The following is a 24,620-nucleotide window of genomic DNA, read 5'->3' as shown; positions in this document are numbered from 1 at the left end:
ATGTTGCAAAGCATTGCCGACAGCCCACATGAAGAGTCGCTTCCTCAGGATCCCATCAGATCAACGCTTCTGAGACCGCCCTTTGGCTGAAGTTGACTCGCTCTGTCCCATACCTTCTTTCACTGTCCAAAGCACGAACAAGCCAGAGAGGGATTCCTTAAAAAATGGCTACTGAAGCATTCAAACATTCCTGACTCCTTAAAATTAAAACTATTACTGAGTAGCCTTTGCAAAAGCCGTGTCGTGGACGTAGCAACCTTTTCTTTAACTGTTATTTTTAATTCTTAAACTTTGTTCTAGTGTGTGGCCTATGGGCTGTCAAGCTGTCTGTTAGATACAAGGAAGCTTTGACTTTTGAAAGCTTATACTCTGAAAATTTTGTTAGTCTCTAAAGTGCCACTGGACTCAAGTCCTGTTGTTTTACTGCTGGCCAGCAGGGCTACCCAGCTGAAACTATGAACAGTGTGTTTATTCATACCCTGTTCTTCTCCCCGGTAGAGACCCAACGCTACTTACAAAATCGTTCTCTGCTCCTCCATTTTATGCTTACAACAACCCAGCCAGTTGGATTAAACCGAGGGAGGGAGTGACTGACCCAAGGTCACCTAACAAGCTTCCACGGCAGAGTTCAGATTTGAACTTGGGTCTCCCATTATGACTAACCATTATGCCTCTCTGACTTGTACTGCTACAGTTTTCAGGAAGATGGGAAAGGCCGTAATTTCCTGTTGAGTATTTGCTGGCAAACTCAGGCTATAATTTTCACTCAACATGTTCCATTCGAGTACAGATATCATGACAATTTCATACTCACATTGGCTGCCGATGGTGTGATATTATGTCAGTGTTTTCCAAATTTCTGGTAGAAGAGAGCAACTTCTTTCTGAATTGAAATTGGAAAGAATCTTCACTCTTGCGCCTCAAAATTTTTACTTGAGACCTCTTTGGGGGTCTGTGTTCTTGGTGTGCCTCCTCTGTGAGCAAATAATTCTATAATTGCCTGGAACATTCAGGGGGACATGATGCAGAGATACAGCAGAATGGCCCACCTGCAGAAGATGAGCAAAACTGCTAGGAGATATAATATATTGGATGATTGAAAGGACTTTTGACTTAAAGTATGTACAGAGACCACTAATCCCACATTCAGACCTGAATTGAATGTGCTGGATTCTGTTTTCCGTTGTCTAACCCGCTATCCCTAAAAGCAGGGCTTTTTTTCTGGGAAAAGAGGTGGTGGAACTCAGTGGGTTGCCCTCGGAGAAAATGGTCACATGGCTGGTGGCCCCGCCCCCTGATCTCCAGACGGAGGGGAGTTTAGATTGCCCTCTGCGAGGCCAATCTAAACTCCCCTCTGTCTGGAGATCAGGGGGCGAGGCCACCAGCCATGTGACCATTTTCAAGGGGTTCCGGAACTCCGTTCCACCGTGTTCCTGCTGAAAAAAAGCCCTGCCTAAAAGTATGTACAAACAGATGACTGAAGGCAACAAGCGATCCTGAATGCGAAGACAGAGAGCGTGAGCTGTGTAAGCTGGGATCCCTGGGTTCAAATTTTAGCTCTGCCATGAACAAGAGCAACTAAGAATTAATTATTTAAGGCAGCTTTCAAAATCACAATCCTACACAAGCATGCCATGGCTTTTGCGTTTGGTTGACTGTACAGGAGTGTCCTGTCTGTAACAGCCTGATCCTACGCACATTTATTCACTGATTGAATTCAGTGGGCTTACTCACAAGTAAATGTGCATAGGATTGCAGCCTAGATCCAATGGGTTTTTTTAAGTGCCTACCACCTAGCTTAGAGACTGACAAACCTGTTTTACATTTATGAATTAGGCACAGAAGTAGATTAGCCTTGATTTGTTAAAAATTTTAAATTTCCCAAGCCAAGGAAGAGCTGAGCTTCTGTTTTTCAAACTATTCCAAGTATCCTCCATCTGAGTTAAGTAGTTATGTGCCCTTCACCACTTTTTGGAAGATCACCTTTAAGAGAATGCTATAACATATGTCTTGGCAAGAGGAAAGCACCAGACCTTATCGCACAGCAGGATAACCTAGTAATCGGCTTAACAGCATGTTCTTCTGATAAATTACCCCAAGGGATCCCAAGCTGCAGTTATCTATTCTTGCTAACTACTGAGCTATACATTCTTACTGACAAAAAGCTGTTCATTTGCAAGGTACTTAAATTTGCTTTATCCTCTCAGCTGTCTTATGCCATTGGGCTGAGTCACCCTCTAGCCATATCAGTGTTCCACTATGGCACGTCGGACAGATCAGAAGAAGAGTTGCTCAAGATTGTTCAGAAGAACTTTGACCTTCGTCTTGGCCCTATCATCAGGTTTGTCTGTCTTTAATGGATCCTGGGATCTGAGATCCTGGGATCCTAGCTTTTGTCATGCTCTGATGTAGCATCTACAGTGTTACAGACCAAGCACGAATGGGGGCAGGGGGAAAACACCTCCCCAAACACTTCATTTTAGAGTTGCCAACTGGCCTGGGGAAAAAAGGGCCCTGTCTCTTTGATAAAAGCTTCCTGTGTGGAAACTGGCAGTTGAAACTTTTCATGGCATGGAGGTAAATAACATCACCTGGTATTTAACATCCCATTAAACCTCAGAAGGGCATAACCAGGGCCTTTTTTCAGCTGGAACGTGGTGGAACGGAGTTCCGGCACCTCTTGAAAATGGTTGCATGGCCGGTGGCCCCGCCCCCTGATCTCCAGACAGAGGGGAGTTGAGATTGCCCTCCGCGCTGCTCCAGTGGCGCGGAGGACAATCTCAACTCCCCTCTGTCTGGAGATCAGGGGGCGGGGACACCAGCCATGTGACCATTTTCACCAAGGGCGATTTAAACTTTGAAAAAAATCCCCCCTTGTTCCAGCTGACCCAAAGTGACATACATCATTGTGCAGTCCTGCATGTGGTACCAGGGGCACCACCTCCCACCAGGAGTTGCCCCGTGCTGGCAACCCACTGAGTTCCACCACCTCTTTTCTCAGAAAAAAAAAGCCCTGGGCGTAACTCTACTTAGGATTGTACTGTAAATTAGGTTATACTTTTCAAAATGTTCTTTGCTGGCCATTCTATTGCATATTTTTACAGGTGCAACTAAGTTACTTACTGCAACATTTCAGGGGCTGTACCCCATACTCCAAACCACACATTTTCTGTTGCTTGCTGTCTTTTGGTTAAAGCTTTTATGTTCTGACTTTGATGGTGCTCCCATAGGTAACCATTTGCAAATTCATTTCAACTAACTGGATGGAAATTCTGTACATTTTCAAAGATTTCATGCCAGCCAATTTAGTTTTATGTACTTGCAGTAGGAACTGGACGAAATCCATTGCAATATTACGCGTTCTAACCTGAAATAGATCCCTATGGCAATATTATCCATTTTTGTTTTGCTTCTTTTTAGAGTTGAAAATGTATGTGTGCGTGCATTATATAAAAAGTTATACAAATACTTAAGTCTTGTGAGATAATAAGTGTCTTGTCTTTACTTATAGGGAACTGGACTTAAAGAGACCCATTTATCAACAGACTGCATGCTATGGGCATTTTGGAAGAGATGAATTTACATGGGAACAACCTAAAAAGCTGGTTTATTAGAGCTGTTTTGGCAGTGAGATTTCAGAAACACCACTCTGGTAAACACTGTCAAAAGACTATATTGTGAAGCTATTGCAAATAAGATGTTTATACATATTAAAAAAGTCATTTAATTACTTTTTCAGTGTCAAAGTCTAGTAGAGTGTTACTGAGGCAATAGTGCTGAAAGTATAGTAAAATAGGTGTGTATGTGTAAAGCAATGTGAGTGGTGTGACTGCAAAAACTGCCCATAGTATGTGGATTCCCCGACCCACCCACACACTGTGATCTCTGGTCAGATCAATTCTACAGTTTTCTAGAAAGCTTCAGATTATACCTAGGGGGAAACCTGGTTTTTTCCTCCCTAAAGGGAAACACAGATCCATTTTCCTAAGAGCTAAACTACACAAGATGAATTACACAATGTTAGCAATGTTAGCTGGGAAGCGTAGTCTGAATTTCACCTCTCTCTACAGAGCCAGCAAAGATTGTATTGTCGAAGGCTTTCATGGCCGGAGAACGATGGTTGTTGTGGGTTTTCCGGGCTGTATTGCCGTGGTCTTGGCATTGTAGTTCCTGACGTTCTGCCAGCAGCTGTGGCTGGCATCTTCAGAGGTGTAGCACCAAAAGACAGAGATCTCTCAGTGTCACAGTGTGGAAAAGGTGTTGGCAGGTCATTTGTATCTACTCAGGAGGGGTGGGGTTGAGCTGAGTCATCCTGTAAGAGTTTCCCAGGGTGTGGAATGCTAATGGCGGGAGGCTTCACTGTATCCTGAGGAGGTTCTTTTGCATATGGATTGGTGCTTGATGTGCTAATCTTCTCCGCAGGGCTATTGTCGGGTGTAGAGTGTTTTGTTAGCCTGGTGTTTTTCAGAACTGGAAACCATGCTCTGTTCATTCTTAAGGTTTCTTCTTTCCTGTTGAAGTTTTGCTTATGCTTGTGAATTTCAATGGCTTCCCTGTGCAGTCTGACAAAGTAGTTGGAAGTGTTGTCCAGTATTTTGGTGTCCTGGAATAAGATACTGTGCCCTGTTTGTGTTAGGCTATGTTCAGCCACTGCTGATTTTTCAGGTTGTCCAAGTCTGCAGTGTCTTTCATGTTCTTTTATTCTTGTCTGGATGCTACGCTTTGTGGTCCCAATGTACACTTGTCCACAGCTGCAGGGTATACGGTATACTCCTGCAGAGGTGAGGGGGTCTCTACTGTCTTTTGCTGATCGTAGCATCTGTTGTATTTTTCGGGTGGGTCTGAATACTGCTTGAAGGTTATGCTTTTTCATAAGCTTTCCCATCTGATCAGTAATTCCTTTGATATATGGCAAAAACACTTTTCCTGTAGGAGACTGTTTTTCCTTGGTTGTTTGATTGTTCCTCAGAGGGTTTGTTAATTTCCTCTTTGCCTCCCTGAAGACTCTGTCAATTTCACCTCCCCTTCCTGGAAGCAAAGAGGAAATTAATAAACCCTCTGAGGAGCAATCTTTGCCAGCTCTGTAGAGTGAGGTGAAATTCAGGCTACGCTTCTCTGCTAACATTGCATCTCCCTTCATTTGAGCGTCCTCATGTAATTCGTCTCATGTAGTTTAGCTCTAAGTGTGTGCACAGCTGTTGTGGGTGCCTCAGGGCTGGTTCCAGGTTTGGGGGGCTGGGCAGAGAGGGCCCAGGATGCCTCTTCTGTCCACCTCTGTGTGCCCCCATGCCCACCTCCCTTCCTGCCCACCTCCTCACAGGTCCCAACCCTCCCACTTGTGAACCTTTCCAACACCCGCGCTTACAGCTGTAGGTATGGCCCTCATGCTCTTTTCTCTGCAGCACAGGGTGGTGCTTGCAGCTAGGGGTGCTTCCCCTTGGCTGCCAGGAGCTCTGTTATGGCGAACCACCTGGACGCCCTTCCTCAGGGTTGCTGGGCAGCACGAGCAGCCAGGAACACGGCGGGTAGAGCACTCACAAGCAAGTGGATGGGGAACAAATGTACTGGTGTGGAGTTTGCAGTAGTGGGTGGTCCCACCGGAAGCCCTGAACCCAGGCAGCTGCTCTGCCTCAGGGTATGTTGGTGCCTGCTCTGAGGTGCCTACTGGCTAATGTCCATGTCCCGCTCAAATAAAGCAATATACAGCCAACCCTCAGAGTGGTTTTGCCACTGTCTTGAGATGAGAGGGAAATGCAGGTGTTAAATTCTTCATCGCGCATTTCGGGGGAGCATTTTGGGCTGCAGCAGAAGGGGGGACAGACGGAAATCTCTTCCAACAGTATTTTTCCATGGGAGCCAACTGCATGCATCTCCCAACATCTCATCTGGTTTGCCCCTTATAGTGCTTTTCACGGTATAATTCCCAACGGGTACTTTGTAAGTTACTTATGCACGACTGTGTAGTAATCCCTGCTCACTTTTTTTTTTTAAAAAAGCTGTTATAGAAGGCTGCCAGTTTGGGTAGAGGGAAGTTTATAATCTCGTCCCACCCCTGCTGCTGTCTCCCTTCTCTGTGTGTGTGCGCGTGCACGCACGCGTGTGTTGAGGGGGAGATATAAAATCAGAAAATGGGTCTACAGGGAAGGTTATCAGTTACCCCTATGATCACATTTGCAGCCTCTCATGACTGCTTTTCATTTATTTATTTATTTAAACTACTTTCAAGTCTGCCTTTCTCTCAAACAAATGAAACCCAAGTTAGGTTATGAAATAAATCCATTTAAAGTCAAGAAACATCTGACATTTTTTTAAATCCAAAAATTAAGAACATATTTTAAAAACTAAGAACAGCCAGCAGGCTTAACAAGTAAGACAGCGTTCAGCTGGGAGACTATTCCATAGGGCTAAAGTGGCCACCAAACCTTCCTCCCCATGATTGGGTGGCATCCGAACAAACCTATGCAAGGTGTTGAACAGTCACTTGATACTACAGTGCAGAGTACAACGCTACACAGGCCCATTCTGGGTGTGTTGGTCCTTCATGTATGTGGGTCCTAGGTCAGGAAGGATATCAAGGGAAACACCTTGAAAGGGACCCAGAAAGTACCAACAACCAGTGTAACAATCAGGGTGGCAGGAATATGTTTCTTGCAGCCCACCCTAATAATAAACAGGCCACTGCATTTTACATCAGCTGTAGTTTCTGAATTGTTTTGTAGGGCAGTCCCCCGTAAATTGTGTGGTAGTACTCAAGCCTTGAGGTTACTGTTGCTGCAGTATCCTCGTCTTCACTTTAAAAGCCACCTTTCTTACTGAGACTCAAACAGTGTAATCCTAAACAGTTCTCTGACAAAGAGAGCTGTGGTTCTTGAAAGCTTATGCTACAATATAAAAGGCTAAGTGTATTCAAGACAGCTCACTTGCTACCCTGGTGTGCCTCCAGAGGGCGCTGCTGTGGAGGGAAGTCCAGATGAGGCAGCCAGACCTCCAGAGAGCGTGCCGTGGTGGGAAACCCAGGCTGAAATCAGGCGCGGAACAGGCGGCAATGCCTCCCCCCCCCCCCGCCTTCACTCAGCTGAGATCAGGAGTGGAGAAGGTGGCAATGCCTGACCCCTGCCTTCACCCAGCCGGGATCAGGAGTGGAGCAGGTGGCAATGCCCACCCCCCACCTTCAACAAGCTGAGATCAGGAGCAGAGCAAGTGGCAATGCCTGCCCCCTGCCTTCACCCAGCTGGGATCAGGCGCAGAGCAGGGGACAATGCTTGCCCATCCTTTACTCATCAGGGATCAGGTGCAGAGAAGGCGGCAAGGCCCACTCCTTCACCCAGCCAGGATCAGGAGTCGAGCAGGTGGCAATGCCCACCCCCTTCACCCAGCTGAAATCAGATGCAGAGCAGGAGGCAATGCCCACCCCCTTCACCCAGCTGGGATAAGGTGCAGAGAAGGTGGCAATGCCCACCCCCCTTTACCCAGCTGAAATCAGATGCAGAGCAGGAGGCAATGCCCACCCCCTTCACCCAGCTGGGATAAGGTGCAGAGAAGGTGGCAATGCCCACCCCCCTTTACCCAGCTGAAATCAGATGCAGAGCAGGAGGCAATGCCCACCCCCTTCACCCAGCTGGGATAAGGTGCAGAGAAGGTGGCAATGCCCACCCCCCTTTACCCAGCTGAAATCAGATGCAGAGCAGGAGGCAATGCCCACCCCCTTCACCCAGCTGGGATAAGGTGCAGATCAGGTGGCAATGCCCACCCCCTTTACCCAGCTGGAATCAGGTGCGGAGCAGGTGGCAATGCCCACCCCCCTTTGCCCAGCTGAAATCAGATGCAGAGCAGGAGGCAATGCCCACCTCCTTCACCCAGCTGGGATCAGGCGCAGAGCAGGGGACAATGCTTGCCCATCCTTTACTCATCAGGGATCAGGTGCAGAGAAGGCGGCAAGGCCCACCCCCTTCACCCAGCCAGGATCAGGAGTCGAGCAGGTGGCAATGCCCACCCCCTTCACCCAGCTTGGATAAGGTGCAGAGCAGGTGGCAATGCCCACCCCCTTCACCCAGCCAGGATCAGGAGTCGAGCAGGTGGCAATGTCCACCACCCCTCATCCAGCCAGGATCAGGAGTCGAGCAGGTGGCAATGCCCACCCCCTTCACCCAGCCGGGATCAGGAGTCTAGCAGGTGGCAATGCCCACCCCCCTTTACCCAGCTGGGATAAGGTGCAGAGCAGGTGGCAATGCCCACCCCCCTTTACCCAGCTGAAATCAGATGCAGAGCAGGAGGCAATGCCCACCCCCTTCACCCAGCTGGGATAAGATGCAGAGCAGGTGGCAATGCCCACCCGCCTTTACCCAGCTGGAATCAGGTGTGGAGCAGGAGGCAATGCCCCCCCCCATTCACTCAGCTGGGATCAGGTGCAGAGCAGGTGTCAATGCCCGGCCCCCTTCACCTGGCCAGGATGAAGAGTCAAGCAGGTGGCAATGCCCTTCCTCCTTCACCCACTTGGGATCAGGTGCGGAGCAGGCGGCAAGGCCTGCCCCTTCACTCGGCCAGGATCAGGAGTGGGCCAAGTCCCAAAACAAGGACTCCTCGGAAGTAAACAAAAAGCAAAAAGGCACTGCCTGTCAGAGGGAAACAACAATCTATAATTTATATACTTTTTTGTTTTAATTTATATAAAGTGCAAAAGGTGCTCAATAGTGCAAATTGTCACAGTTATGATTCAATTCAATAAATATTCTTAATTTCGTAAATATTACAAGCAATAAATAGAAGAGGTTACAGAATTAGAATCAATCATACACCATTGGTAAAAAGTAGATAAGTATACAGTCCTGAATAAATATTCACAAAAATATTCTTTTTCCTTTCAGTTGCTTAGAAAGTACTTCTATTGTCGGGTATTCACAAGAAGACCAACATATTCTTCCTTCTTGCCAAGATGTGCATGAAGTCAATAAAGCCTTAGTTCACAAAACTGATTGCATTTTGAATTTTAAAAAAAACTTAAACTATTGAGAGTTGTGGAGAATGAATACGAACTTTACCTTTGGTAATAGGGATTATAGTGTGAATAGAGGTAATGATAAGAAATAAAGGGGTTTTAGTGCTGTTGGAAATCAAAAGGGGGAAAGGGGGAGGGGGAAGGGATGGGGGGCATATACATGAATTTAAAGGGTAATGAAATTGTAGATTTTAATGAGATGTATGTTTAACCCATTCAATACAATTTTTATTTAAAAAAAAAGAATTTTCAAAAAAAATGGGTGGAGCCTGACGGGCGTGCGCCAGCATTATATTCCCATTTCGTGATTAACACTTTTTCAAAGGCTCATTATAACCACGACAATTTCTAGAAAAAAATCATGCATATATTAAATAACAGTATACCATTCAAAATCTTAAGTCACTATGTACCATTAAAGAATCTTATATCAATGTACCATTAAAGAATCTTATTCAGCTTACTTACAATGAACATTATCACACACAGTTTCCAGATGGTGTAGCTTTTGACAGAAATTTGCTGTACAAGATGTCTTACATCACCACATTTTATGCAATAGAATACACTTTCATTAAAGGGGCAGAACACTAATTTTCATAAAGGTAACGTATCATAAGAAACATTTGACAGAAAACAAGAATAATCAGCGCTATTATTCAAGCCATTTGGCCTTAATGAATTTGTTTTATAAATCCACTCTGTTTCCCTTTGTAATAATTTACGTTGGGGATCCGTGCTTTCATGAGGATTAACAACTGACAGGACCGAAAACTTAAAGGCACAACTACCTGTATGGTTCTCAACATAGTGGGAAACTAAGGGAGCTTCTAAGATTTTATTTTTTATTCTAGACCTACGCTCTTGTATACGGGTCTTCAAAGGTCTTATTGTACTGCCAATACACAGTTTCAGGCATGGGCGCTGCACCACATAAATCACAAAGGTGGTTCTACAGGTGGAGAACTGGGCATCTCGGAAAGGGGCATTCGTGACGGGATTCAATATATCCGAAGCCTGAACAGAAAACCTACAGACATTGCAGTTACCACAGGCAAAATGCCCTTTCTGCTCTAGCACTTTAGCATCAGCATCCCGATACTGGGAATGCACCAGAATGCCTTGCAAGTTTGCAGTGCGTCAGTACCCTATTGATGGCATCCTATAACAGCCTGGAAGATCACAGATGATATGCCAATGTCTCTTTATAATTTTTGTGATTTTAAAAGGAAGAAAAGTGTAATCAATGGCCCACCTAATATTATTTTGTTCTACTTTATTTTTTGGTGCAACGTTGTTTTTGTCTAGATCTCTTGTCAGCATTTAGCACAACTTGCCTTGGGTAACCCTATCCAGAAACATTCAAAGGAGTTTGCCCTGTTAGTTTGTAGCAGCCAAGCAGCCTGGCGTGGGCTTTCGGGGACCACAGATCTCTTTGTCAGATGCATCTGGCAAGGAGAGCTGTGGTTATCGAAGGCTCATACTGCATTGGAATTGGATGGTCTAGCTGTTTGGCTGCTACAAACTAACAGGGCAAACTCCTTTGAAGCCAACTGATCCACACACCAAAAGGAGATGTTTACATATACTAGCAAAGGAATGTTTTGGTTGCACCCTCCCCCTCCCCCCCTAATTGCCTCTTCTCTCTCCTCCTTCTCCTTCCTCCTCTTCTATATTTGACCAGTCTCTGTAACATGCATCTGACGAAGAGAACTTGATTCTCGAAAGCTTATGCTACAATAAAATTGGTTAGTCTTAAAGGTGCTACTGGACTCTTTTTGATTTTGCTACCACAGACTAACACGGCTAACTCCTCTGCACCTATCCAAAAATGTTCAGTTCCCTGCTGCCCTGAATGAAATCCCTGTTATTAATAGAATTTCTTTTTATCCTTGCCCCCCTGGAATATTTCTTTTTAATTGACCTGGGTAAAATGATGTATAATGTAGATATGACCTTCTATCTGTTGGTTTTTTAATAGGGACATACTCCTAACTTTACCCAGCTGGGATCAGGTGCGGAGCAGGAGGCAGTGCCCACCCTCCATTCACTCAGCCAGGATCAGGCATGGAGCAGGTGGTATTGCCTGCCCCCCTTCACTCAGTCGGGATCAGACGCAGAGGATTTGGCCATACTCGCCCCCCACCCCTCGCCTTCATCCGGCCGGTATCAGTGACGGGGAGGAGGGAAAGCCCGCCTGCTCGCCCTTCCCTTTCTAGAGCCCGTTGTATTTTTCCCCACAACGGGCTTTGTTACTAGTGCTACAGTAAAGTTGGTTGGTGTTAAAGGTGCTACTGGACTCTTTACTATCATAAACAGAGTTACTCCAGTCTAAGCCCATTGATTTCAATGGGCTTATATTGCAGTAACTCTTCTTAGGCTTTTACTAAGCAAGGACAGAGAACTGAAGAGCCAATTCCCAAGGTGCAAAGCCTTAGTGTTCTCCGCGGGACCTGTCAATCAGAAGTTGTCTGGGAGTTCTTTGTTTGAACTTAATTCCCATGTGCATGGGGGGGGGCACCAAATGGATCTGTGGCAGGTGAAGACAGGGCTTTTTACCCTTCACCCATGTGCCATTTTTATGACATCATGGAAGTGCTCCTTGCCCTGCTGAGGAAACCTAACCTGTACGGACATGCTTGCAAGTAACCTCTTGCCTGATTGTCCGTAGGGAAGACATCACTTCCAGGCAACCAGGCAAAAACGCTTTGCAAAAATAGTTTCTTTTGGTTCGTTTAAAGACTAGAAATAACAGGTATATTTATACTGATAGGGTACAAAAATAGTGATGGACTTTGAAGATGTATTTTCAAGGCTGGACTATGAAATAAGACACTGAGTTAACTATTTCCCTATGTCTATGATTTATCGCACTCCAGTCAGAATTTAACCTAGAAATGTGTATTTTTATCCCACCCTAGGACAGCATCGATGGTTCTCCCTTTTCTTCCATTTTATCTTCACATCAGTAACCCTGTGAGGTAGGTTAGATTGAGAGTGGCTGGCCCAAAGTCACCCAATCAGAGTCTCTCTACATGAGATATCCGACACAGGAAGAACACGTGTCAGGAGATGCAATATTAGCCAGGGAGGGTAGCTTAAAAAGACAGAGCCGGCAGCAGGGCAAAGGCTTTGCTATACACTGGAGCTGTGTGAAGGGGCTGTGAAATGCTAGAAGGGAAACTTCAGCCTGGCTCTGGAAGGCAGCTGCAGCCCATTTCCATTCTATGCTTGCCCTCTGGTTGCCATCCCACACAGTTTTAGACTGGAGAGTTGAAGTTGACCAAGCCTACGTGGAGGGGAAGATTAACAAACTCTCTGAGAAGTGATCTCTGCCTGCTGTCTTTTTAAACTACGCTTCCCAACTAACATTGTATCTCCCTAAACTTAACCAACATGCGCCGAGGCATCTCGCGTAGAAAGACTCAGTTTCATGCCTGAGCAGGGATTTGAAACAACCTCCCTAGGAAAAGAGGCCCATCTACTGCACAAATTCTCTAAGCAGCTGACCTAAAGTTTCACTATTTTAAAAAAGAACAGGAAAAAGGTAGAAATCATTGGGAGGGGGTAGCCTATTTCATAAACGTACTCAAAATAAACCACCCACAGAGCAGCTTGTAGTCATACGTGGAATTCACACCGGGACAGAAAAACCAAGACCTCCCCATATTGTACTTAAGCCTAATGTACTTGCACCACTTAGAGGAAAGCCCCCCAAATTACTACCTCGTGCACAGAAGCACTTTAGTACATGAACAAGCAGATCCACAATACAAAACTTGTTGTAAAAAGGGCTGAAGGCAGTCATTTCTTCCTTTCTTGCTCTCCCCTGCCCTCCACTTGCAAATACTTTTTGCTGATGGGACTAGTGAGTTCCGGATTAACCGGCAGCAAAGCCCCTCCCATTTGGGCTGGATTCTGGAAGTGGGCTCCAGCGGATGCCTCCTTAACGGGGTGGTTGTCTGTTCTGGAAAACAGCTGGGGGTGACTGCCTCTGAATATGTTCAGAGACTTCCCAGCATCCTGCTCGTTTGCAGGGAGGGGGGGCAGATAAAAGGCAAGTTGTTTAGTAGGTTTAGGGTTGCCAGCTCTGGGTTGCTAAATTCCTGGAGCTTTGCGAGGTGACGACTTGAGAGGGTGGGGTTTGGGGAGAGCAGGGACCTCAGTGGATAATGGCATACAGCCTGCCCACCCCAAATCAGCCATTTTCTGCAAGGGTAACTGATCATTGTCGCCTGTCTATCAGTTGTAATTCCAGGTGATCTCCAGGCACTAGGTTTGAAGGAGAGGAGGATGTAGGGAACTGTGAGCACATGGAAGCTGCCAAGAGTAGAGAATGAGGAAACAGTGTGAGTAAGGGGCTATAGGGATAAGTATTCCTCGCCCCCCCCCCCAAGTACTTGCAGGTTCCCTCTGGCTCCGCTGACACCATGCTGCTGCCTGGGCCATGGGAGAGTCTGGGGGTGATGGGGGGGGCTATGGGGGCAGGGCAAGGAAAGGGACGTGGTGGGAGAGGGGGGTTAGATATCCCCTGTAAGTCCTTGTAAAGTTGTAATGATGAACAAAAATTGTGGTAGGGTATGAGCTTTCGTGGGCCACAAAAGCTGAACTCTTTTGTGCCGCTACAAACAGACTAACTGGGCTACCCATCTGGGTCTAAACGTGTTGACCATCCCATTTCCTCCCATTTGTGAACTCTCAAGGGGACCGAGCTGGCCACGGGTGGAGACCCAACACGGGCCTTCATCCAGTTCGGATCCAACAAGGGCAATTCCTCGGCCTGCCTCCTTCCTCGACCGCAAGGGACCGGCTTCGGAGCAAAGCAGGCTTCGAACGGGGCTCTGCGCAAGGAGCGGGTGCCTCCCAAAGGGACGCTCTTCAACGTCAGTCTGGGAGTCACCAGCTAGGATTTCACCAGCGGAACCGCCACCCGCCAGCGCACGGCACGGCACGGGATGACGACAGCACATTTGCCGCCTCCGCAGGAACACCCGCGGAGAACAGCCCCATTCCCGGAAGGAGGACGAGGCCGATCCCCTAGGATGGGCGTGGCTTGGCGAGGAGCACGCACTGCGTCAGTGGGCGTGGCTCTAGGGCCCGAAGCCCGCTGCTTGTCCTGGCGGAAGAGGCCAGGTGGTTCTGCAGTAGCGAAGTTTTGATCGCGTATTGCAGCGATAAATGAAATCGTGGCGTTTTAGAGACCGATAATGAATCTGTTTGCCTTAAAGGTGCCTCGAATTTCTTTTTTTGTTCTCTTTATGCAGAGATAAAAAACTCAATTATTTAAAAAGGCTTTTTACTCAGAGAGGAGAGCTGTATTGTATTGTTCTCCCTACAACAACGAGTTAGGGACCATAGACTTCCCCACTATGTTGACTTACGCCCTGTCTGTTGCTTTAAGTTTGTGCTACCTGTGCTTCAAGTATGATCCTATTGGGTAGTTCTGTGTTGTCTAATGTCAGTCCTAGAATTGCTTACGCTCCATTTCATCATTTCTTCTGTTTTGGATTTTTGCTGATCTTTGTAAACTTGCATTTATATACTCTATGGCATTGTTACTGAAATGTTCTTGACACTGTGTGGAAATGTCCTTGATACTGATTGTATTAATCGCACACTGTGTAATCCACCTTATTAATTTATTTTCGATTTTTATTCCGCCCTCCCCACATTTCCAGCAGGCTCAGGGCGGATTACAAGATACATAAAGGTTAAAATATATAAAACAATTATTATAATTAACGATTCTAAAAACATCTCATTTACACAGTTAAAATACAATTATAAATATCAGCATAGCGGCACAGAATTCGACTGATCAAAAATTTAAAACAACTTCAGAGCATTAAAAAGTTTTTTTTAAAAAAACGAGACTTGAGACTCAGTGAGAAAGGCAGACTATATGATAGGGCTAAACATGTCATCAAGTTGCAACCAGTTTATGGCAACCTCAGCAAGGGGCTTTCAAGGCAAGTGAGAAGCAGAGGTGGTTTGCCATTGCCTTCCTCTGCAGAGTCTTCTTTGGTGGTTGCCCATCCAGGGACCTACCCTGTTTAGCTCCCAAGATCTGACAAGATCCTGCTATACCATGCTTCCTTCCCTTCCAGGGCTAAATTAAGTGACGATTAAAATAAACAGGATCCTTATGGTATCTTAAAGGCTAAAAGGATTTATTTCAGCATAAACATTCCTGAATTGGAGTCTGCTTCTTCAAATGTTATGAATGGATTCTTACCACACCATCAGTTTTTGTATGAGATTTGGAAATAAATAACAGCAGGGTTAAGGACCCATGAAATACAAAAAGCACAGCAGGTAAAATGTAATCCTCCCCCCCCCCCCATTCAGATCTAATCAGGAAAAAATGTGCAAAGATTATTACTTTAATAATAACAACAACAACAACAACGCTGGTAATAATCTGACGTTTTGCTAAGGTTGTTGGCAGTAAGAAGCCAAGAAGTAAGAAGTCTTTAGACACCGGCTCTATTCCATGAAAAACTTGATAATTGAAACCCTGCCTTCGAGTCATAGCTGACATATTGCGACCCCTAGCAGGATTTTCAAGGCAAGAGGCTAGCGGAAGTGGTTTGCCATTGCCTGCCTCTGCCACTCTGGTCTTCGCTGGAGGTCTCCCATCCAATTACTAACCAAGGCCCACCCTGCTTAGCTTCCGTGATCAGTTGTTAAGCTGTCACAAGGCCCCTGTGCCTGTTGGCTACAACAGCCGAATTCTGGCATTCTCTCTCAACCCCCACCCTGCGAGATGTGGACAACGCCGGGCTCCATTCCAAAGGCTGAACTTAAAACCATTATCCGGACACTACTTCGGCGGAGCAATTTTTAAGATCCTTGTTGGAAACGTGTCAGATCCGCGTTGCGGGGAAGAGGTCTGTAATCACTCCCGGGTTCTTGCTTCGTTTCCTGTGGCAGCCATGGGTTAGGGCAAAAACTGAGGAAGAGCTGGAATAAATAGGAATGTTGCCTTTATTCTGTTCTATGTTGCTGTTTTATTTTTTATTTTAAAATGGCTTTTATTACCTCGTGTAGTTTTTATTTGGAATCTGCCGGTCGAATGTTCGGAGACGACAGAACGTTAAAAAAAAAAGCGACTTCAAAGGCACCGCGCACGGGCCGGCAGTTCCAGCTGGGTGGGCGGGGCCCAAGCGGATGTGGGCGGGGCGCCGCCCCTCGGCTTCTGACGCACGACGTCGGCGGAAAGGCTTTCGCGGCGGCCAGGAAGGAAGGGAAGGGCGGGGGAGCGTACGGCGGCCGGCGAGGGCCACTCCGGGAGGGCGCAGCGGCAAGCGGCACCGGCACGGCAGCGCCTCCCCGTCACCACTGCCCGCCGCCCCTCCGCCAGCCCGGCCATGTCGCTGCTGCAGTCGGCGCTGGACTTCCTGGCCGGGCCGGGCTCCCTGGGGGCCGCCAGCCGAGACCAGAACGACTTCGTGGGGCAGGTGGTGGAGATGGGCGAGATGAAGCTGCGGATCAAGAAGGTGATCGCCGAAGGTGGGTGCCGGTCCGGTCCGGTCCGGTGTGCGCCGCGGGGCAGGCGAGGGCGGCCGAAAGCGCCGTGGCCTGCCGCGCCCTCCCGCGATCCCGGCCCTCCTTTCAGCCGCCGCACCTGCCGCGCCTCCCCCGCTCCGGGCAGCCTTCCTGGCTCTCCCCGCCCTCGGTCCTTGTGGCCCGTGAGGCCAGCTTCGCCACTCGAGCCTGCCTTCCCCATTTAGCCCCGAAACAGCCCTGTGAGGTAGGCTAGGCTGAGAGGGGACGGCTGCCGGCGAGTTTCATGGCAAGCAGGGATTCGAACTCGGATCTCTCGGGCCCTCTTTATTTTATTTGCATTTATTGCTGCTATTTATAGTCCGCCTTTCTCACTGAGACTCAAGGCGGATTACACAGTGTGCGATTAGTACAGTCAATATCAAGGGCATTTCAGTAGACAAGGCCACAGGATAAATAAATGCAAGTTTCCTCACATTTTTGTAGTCCAGACCTTCCATCTTTCTTTCTGTCTTTCTGTCATTTATTGGCTGCCTAACACTCAAGGCAGATTACACAGTGAGAGGTTAGTACAGTCAGTATAACGAACGTTTTCATAAACAATGCCATAGGGTTAATAAATACAAGTTCATAAAGACAGTGCATTATCAAGGATCCAAATACAGAAATGCTGAAACACAGCATAAGCAATTCTAAGACTGACATTAGACAACATATGACTACTCCGTATGATTGTATTTGAAGCACAGGGTAGCACATAGGAGTACATGCTTAAAGCAATGGATATGACATAATGCAGCACACTGGTGAAATCTATGGTCCCTAACTTAGTAGCGACGCATCTCTTTGCAGTCACCTTCCTACAACACAACCCTCCTGTATTTTTGAATAATTCAGTTTTGCATCATTTGCAGAAAGCCAGGAGCCCTAATTTGTGGAAAGCCTAGTCCAACAGCTGCTCCGCTACTCCACACTTGCTCTCCTAAGTGACGACAGTGCACCTAGCACATTTTTATCTCCCCTCACTGCAGATATGCTCAGAGCACTGCGGAGAGTCCATTCTTTCCCATTTTGGCTTCACAACAGCCCTGCGAGGCAGAGGGTCTCATGGCCACCCATCCACAGCAACATTTGATTTATATGCCGCCCTTCAGGATGACTTAACAGCTACTCAGAGCGATTTACAAAGTATGTTGTTATTATCCCCACAACAATCACCTTGTGAGGTGGGTGATTGAGAGAGCTGTGCCTGACAAAAGGCTGCCCTTTTTAAGTGGAGGAGTGGGGAATCAAACCTGGTTCTCCAGATTAGAGTCCTGCTGCTCTTAATCAGGGCTTTGACCGCAGGGCTCCCAGATTCTAGTTCAACGGCCTAAAATGTTATGCTAGAGCCTGGCTGCTGTACCTGTAGGTTTTCCTTTTGGGGGTGGAGATCGCCTTCTCTTCTGTCCAGTGCTTGCATTTGCCCAGAGTTAGTCAAGAGTTGCCAACTCCTGGGACAGAGGTGGGAGCTGGCTCCAGTTCTTTTAGGAGCAGTTTGGCCAAGATGGTATGAAGGTGAAATAGTGTCATTTTGTCAGTTTTGTAGACCTTCAGGATTGGCGAAAGACCGGTTAGCATGGAATGTGGTTTCATGCTGCTTTCTGTGTCATTTCTTTATTATGCAGGTGTAGGGGAAAAAATGATCCTGTCATACAAGCATGCAATTGCATGTATGTAAAAGGCACTTAAGGATCTATTTCTGCAATGTGTTTCCTTGTCAAAAAGCGTTTTGCGAATGATGGCAAATCAGGGGTATATATGTGTGTTTGTAATAATATATAATGACATATGGTGTGTGCGTGACGCACCCTCTTGACATGTGTGTGTGTGTGTTATGTGCCATCAAATTGCCTTTGACCTATTGTGACCCTATGAATGAAAGACCTCCAGAATGTCTGTATCATTAACATCCTATCTTCTTGACATATCTTTTTGTAATAACTGAGAAAGTTGAATGCTGCAACCTCTACAGCGTTACCGTTTCAGGAACTGAGCAAACCTGTCTGCCTCCTTTTCACTGGTGGGCTCCTTAATAACTAACTTAACTGTTCTTAATGTTTATCACATTTGTTGGTGATTCTGGAGGCTCTGTACTGCTTCACTTAAATAGCATGTTGGTTCCAAGGATATTCTGTTTGTTCTTATAGTACTAATATGGCTGGGAAAACTGGATGTATTTCCTTCTTGCCTGACATGTCAGTTGTGTTAGTGAGTGCGGTGAGGCATGTGCTTGTGCATCTTAATCAGCCGGTGATGACATCAGTGTCGAGTGATGCAACTTTTCTTCCCTCCCCATCCCTGTGCTCTGCAGATTTTGACAATTTTTAAAGTTTAATCTCTCTATATTTTTTAATGGTCTTGGCTGTCTTTACCTAAATGCAGGACTGCTCAGAGTTTAAAAACAAAAAAGGAAATGTGCCATCAAGGTTTGTGTTTCCTGCCACTTGAAGAAATGTTCAGTTTTACTGAGTTGTTTGGCAAGCAGAGTTTTCATTCTTTGTTTGTACTTAGGGAGCAGTTCTAAACGGAGTTACTGACTTCAGTAGGCTTAGGAGGGTGCTACTCTGTTTAGGATTGCACCGTTAATTACTGGTCTTACTCTGTAGGGCTGCTTTTTTTAAAAAAAAGCCAGAAGCTGGATCCAGTTATTTTATTTTATTTATGTCATTTATAGTCCGCCTTTCTCACTGAGACTCAAGGCAGATTACGCAGTGTGAGATTAGTACAATCAGTATCAAGTACATTTCAATACAGTATCAAGGACATTTCCATAAACAATGACATAGGGTAAATAGATACAAGTTTAAAAGACATAGCATTAGCAAGAATCCAATACAGAGTAGAAAAATACTGAAGCAGAACATAATCAATTCTAGGACTGACATGCCTGAAAAAAATATTGTGCTTTTTTGTTTCTAATTTTAAGCACGTATATCCCTCACGTTCAGCCAACTCAATTCTCGAGGCAGCTGTTACTTTTTTGTTTGGGGCATACTTGCCAATGCTTCAGCGTGGTTGCAAGAAGTTTGATCAGCTGACTGTAACTGCAATTCTGTGCCAGGTTATTCGAGTCTAAGCCCATTTGTTTCAATGGACTTAGACTGGAGCAACTGCATAGGCTGCATAGGATGGTACTGTAAGTCCTATGCATTAATCTGCACTTACCAGTTTCATTGTATGGGGGGAGGCATAAATTGGCTGCATCTTGGAGACACGTCTTTTAATCTGAATAAGGCACATGTTGAAGTTTAACCTTAAGCAGAAAGTAAATGAAGACAGCTGATAATGATTTTAAGTAAATGTGTGTATGTATCTTTAAATGCTTAGTGTGGTGTAGATGAAGAGTGGGGGTGAGAGAGAGGGATGAGGGAGTGATATGATTGGTTGATGACTAAGAGGGTGGGCAGGGAGTGAAGGCAGTTTGAGACTGAAAGTGGAGAGCAAAAGATTCAGTCAGGGCAAGAGAGGCCGGCTGTGTGCAGCCTTAGCATGGTTAAGCATTTCAAAAAGAAATGTTTAGTCAGGAGGAAGCAGGCAAGCTGGGTGCAGCCTGAGCTTGTGTATGTTGTCTGAGAGAGATATAACCTGTGTGGAAGCCTGAACCGGTTCAAATTCCTTGTCATAAAAAATGTTCAAATTGCTTGTCATCAAATCATTATTTTCTGTTTCATTGATCTTCACATATAACTTCCATAGTGATGTATTCCTGAATTAATTTTTAACAAAGTGATACATCCTTCAGTGTGTTGGTCTTTTCCAGTGGTCCAGGAAACTGTTCGAATGCTCTCATGTAAAAGTTTCTCTGCATCTAGTAAACCAGCATATTGGGACAAAAAGCTTAGGGAAGGCTTCTCCTTAAGAGAGGAGAGCCAGTTTGGTGTAGTGGTTAAGAGCGGCAGGACTCTAAGCTGGAAAGCCGGGTTTGATTCCCCGCTCCTCCGCTTGAAGCCAGCTGGGTGACCTTGGGTCACTCCCACCTGCCTCACTAGGTGTTTGCTGTGGGGATAATAATAACATACTTTGTAAACCGTTCTGAGTGGATGTTAAGCCACCCTGAAGGGCAGTATATAAACCAAATGTTGTTGTTGTTAATGTGCTGATACATGTAGGGAATTCTTCTGGGTTCTGTAACAAAAAACCTGTAGCACCAAATTTTACAAACCAAAGTGCTACTACCTTATGTAAGTCTCAGAGCTGTTTAAACAGTATGAGTCATGAGTTTCGCCTCAAAGGTATAAGTGTTGGGCTGTCTTTATTTCCGCTTGTCATGCCTTGGGCCACCAGGTGACTGAACTTGATGACCAAAAGGAGATTTTATCCTGGGCGCAGCTCTGTGACGTGCCATTTTAACTTCCCCTCTGCCTAGAGAATTATGTCTGTCACTTAACAAATGGAGTCTTTAAACAGATAGGTGAATACAATCCTATTAAAATTTCAGTGTGAAGACTCTTGATCCGAAAAGGATGAATGTAAAAAAAAAATCCAATATAAAAAAGATCCTACATTAAACTCTATTGCAGGTAAAATTTAGCAGCACTCTTGACTCTATGCAGGACTTAGATTGGAATTAAGATACTTGTAAATTAACGTGGGACTGACATTTAAAAAAGCTGTGGAGGACCTCAGAATGTTAATCCCTTCCATACTTTGGAAGGCTTTTGTAAGTCGTTGTCATACAGAGCGAGCCTCAGGTTCTGAAGGATTAGTAGGTAAGAAGCAAGCGTCTTCCTCAGCATATTCTTCCTAATAGTCATGGCCGAGAGGGACCCAAGTTAACTACGGTGTGCAGCTAATTTTAATATGTATCTGCAGGCAAGCTTCAAATCTTATTTGTGGTGGGAACACTGGTTGATGCTAACCAGGACAGATGCAGTCTTTACCTTTAACTATAATCAAGTCTTTCAGGGAAGGGGATCTTCATGAGAGGAAAGGGATCTTGTGGGGTCCCACAGTCTGCCTTATATTTGCATTGGGTGTGACATGAAACACCTTGGTTTACCAGTTGAGGGCAAGCATGGTGTAATGAATGGGGTAGGATATGAGAGTGCCGGGTTCAAATCCCTACTCTGCTGTGAAGCTTGTTGGATGACCTTGGGCGGGTCATTTTCTCTTTACCTAATTTACCTTACGGCATTGTTGCAGTGATAAAATGGTAGAGGGGAAACAGTAGCAAGAAAGGACAGGATAAAAATCTACTAAATAAACTGAGGCTTGCTGGACCTAATGTGTTGTGGTGCCTGAGTCCTGTATGTAGTCTTCTAACCATGTTTACTGACAATATACGTTCTGTATGTTGGCTAGCTGTCTTATTGATAACATCAGAAAGGACCAGTTGTTTTCTGTTCCTCACTTTCCCTTCAGAATTACTTAAGAGCAAAAAATACCTTCCATTAAATCAGACAGAGGGGAAATTCACATTGGACAGTTGGGGGTGGATCGGAAATTCTATATTTGAGCCTTTCTGTGCCCTTCAGATACTACCATTGCTAAGTATATTTCTTTTGGTTCCTTGGGAATGGCAGGATGAAGCTTTTTGGGGCACATTGTCAGTCCTTGGCAGGTAGAACCCCCCAGTTCTCCACAGCAAACACGCAGGTGTGTTGGTTGAAGTAACTTTATTAGAGATCCAGCAAGTTCAAGGTGCTCAGACAACTGAATTGGCAGAAGTGACGTAAGTGGGGTTGGTGATGTTAGTTATAGGTGAAGTTCCCACCATCAGCATAAGGACCGTTAAAGTTTTGAGCGCGAAAGAGTCAGGGGGGTGAAAGGGAGAAGCTAGGTTTAGACTAGACAGAACAAAGAATGAAATCATCACCGTTCCCAAGAAAGATATATTTTGAGCTGGCCGCAAGCCGCCTTCAAGAACACTTCTGGGTGCAGCGGGGAAAGAGGAAGTAAATACTTGAGAGGTAACTTACTGCCTTAATGTCAATGAGAAACTTCTCATGCCCTCAGAGGGCCAGTACAGAACACAGAATACGTTCATGGCAGATCTGCAGACAGGCATATAACACATATTTGCATTAATTTCTTCTTCCCAGTGAATTCTGGCAGTTTTATTTCTTGGAGCATGGGGATAATGGCAGCTTGTATCTGATGTAGATTTCAAAGCAACTCACCAGACTTCCAGTGGTATAAAGCTTACGTTTATTCCTGCCATCTTCCAAGCACCTCAGAGGGGTGTTCATGTCCCCCCACCCCGTCCTTACAACCATAATTACCCACAGTGCAATCAAAAACATAGTGCTGTCTCAGCCCATTGATTTTAATGAATTTAGACTGGAGTAACTCTCCATAGGACTGTGTTTTTATTTATTTAGAAAATTGTATCTGCTGTCATTCTGGGGAACCTGCCCAACACAGCTTACAAAATAAAGCATAATAAAAATAAAACGCTACAGAAGGTATTAGTTGAAACCCGTCCAGAGCATGAAAACATGGAGCAGCTTAAAATGAGTCTTGCACAGTTGTCAGGCAGACTATAAAAACGTTACAAGATCGGCCCTTACCAAAGAGCCTGCATAAAAGGAAGCATTTTGCCCTGGTGCCTAAAAGAGGGTGTGGCGGATGCTGGGTGAACCTCGAGGGGAAGGCATTCTACAGCCAAGGTGCCACGGCTGAAAAAGGCTCGTCTCTGGTCACTACTTGCCTCCCTTCTGCAGGCGATGGGCACCGAGAACAGAGCTTGTGAGGAAGATCTTGCTGGCAGGCCGGGCTCTAGGAGAGGAGGTGGTCCTTCAAGAGCCGTGCCCCTAAGCTCTTTAGGGTCTGAAAGAAAGAACAAGCGCTTTGAAAGGTGCCGAGAAATAGGTAGTACATGTCATCGTGAGAATTTAAACCTGTCTCTCTCTAGTCCAATCACTGCACCACATCGTAGTGTATACGGGCTCTTGAAGAATTGTCCGGAGAACATTGCTAGTAGGAAAACAGTTTATAGAGTCTAGATGTTATGTCAGATGTGGATACTATCTTATAGGGCATCAAGGAATTACCTGTTATTTACTTTAGTAGCCTGTGTGAACATTGCAAACACACATCTTTGTGGTGATGAGGAAGAAGCAACTGGAAGTAGGTCGACAGTAATTTTTTTATCATAGCTTTGGAAGAGCGTTTTGATGCTTCTCTAGCAAACCTTGCAGTGGCTCATCCTGCAAAGGATGTGGCTCTGCCTGTTGAAAATGTGTTGGGAACAGCATGTCCATTAGTGCATTCTCGCTTCGTTGACAGGATTTCAAGCTAACTGTGATGTTGGAAGATTTCTGAACTCACGATGGATGGTATAGCTGAGTGTTAGTCTATAGCATGGCATCTCGGTGCAGAATCCTAGTACCCGAAACCTTCTGGTATTTTGCATCCTCTGTAATATGCAAACATTGTTTTAGTTGACTGGCACTAGTGAGCAGGTGTGTGTGCTTTCAAGGTGACTTGCTTGTAACGTGGACCTCGGCACGTAGGGCTCCACAAAAGCATTCTCCGGGTGGCCAGCGGTGAGGAAGTTTTTCCTTCTCACAACTGCCTTTTTAAGGCAAAGTAATTTGCTACACTGTGTCTTTAAGATAATTTCAGATGGGTGGCTGTGTTAGTCTGGAGCAGCGGCGGAAGGAAACAGGAGTTCGGTGGCACTTCAGTGTCCAAATTTCTTCCGGTGTCAGTGTTTGAGTCAGAGCTTGCTTCATGAGAGGAATACGTTTTGTTAGTGGTGCCGCTTCTGTTTTTATGCAGTGTACTCAAGAGCATCTTAGCTTAGGCCTCAATCTACTTTTACTTCCAGTTTTGTTTTGTTACTCAGAATAGCTCCAGTTGTCTTTGTGTTCCTTTCTGTGCTGAGAGCTTCTCAGCCAGAAGAAAGTCCAGTAGCACCTTTAAGACTAAGGTTAGTCTTAAAGGTGCTACTGGACTCTTTTCGATTTTGCAACTACAGACTAACACGGCTAACTCCTCTGGATCTCAGCCAGAAGAGACTGTGAGTGAGAGAAAGCACAGAACTGCCAAAGATGTAGAGCAAGAAGATTTTCTAGTGCTTTATTTTTCCAGTCACACAAATAAAATCCACTTCTAAAGATACACCATTTCGTAA

At 45.7% G+C, this 24,620-nt stretch overlaps 1 protein-coding gene and 1 pseudogene across 2 annotated transcripts in view; both read left to right on the top strand.

Annotated features, from left to right (window-relative positions):
* LOC129334618 (S-adenosylmethionine synthase-like) overlaps window positions 1-8,968 on the top strand; it is a 31,726-nt pseudogene extending 22,758 nt beyond the window's left edge.
* Window positions 8,969-16,267: 7,299 nt separating this feature from the next.
* GAK (cyclin G associated kinase) overlaps window positions 16,268-24,620 on the top strand; it is a 105,946-nt gene continuing 97,593 nt past the window's right edge. For both annotated transcript variants that reach the window (XM_054986526.1, XM_054986524.1), the window contains exon 1: window positions 16,268-16,507. In XM_054986526.1, the coding sequence (XP_054842501.1) occupies window positions 16,366-16,507 (142 nt within the window). In that variant the 5' untranslated portion in view covers window positions 16,268-16,365. The remainder of the gene's footprint in view (window positions 16,508-24,620) is intronic.

This window comes from Eublepharis macularius, chromosome 8 (genome assembly GCF_028583425.1).
Source record: "Eublepharis macularius isolate TG4126 chromosome 8, MPM_Emac_v1.0, whole genome shotgun sequence".
Taxonomy (NCBI): domain Eukaryota; kingdom Metazoa; phylum Chordata; class Lepidosauria; order Squamata; family Eublepharidae; genus Eublepharis; species Eublepharis macularius.
This window is presented reverse-complemented; position numbering and strand designations above follow the sequence as displayed.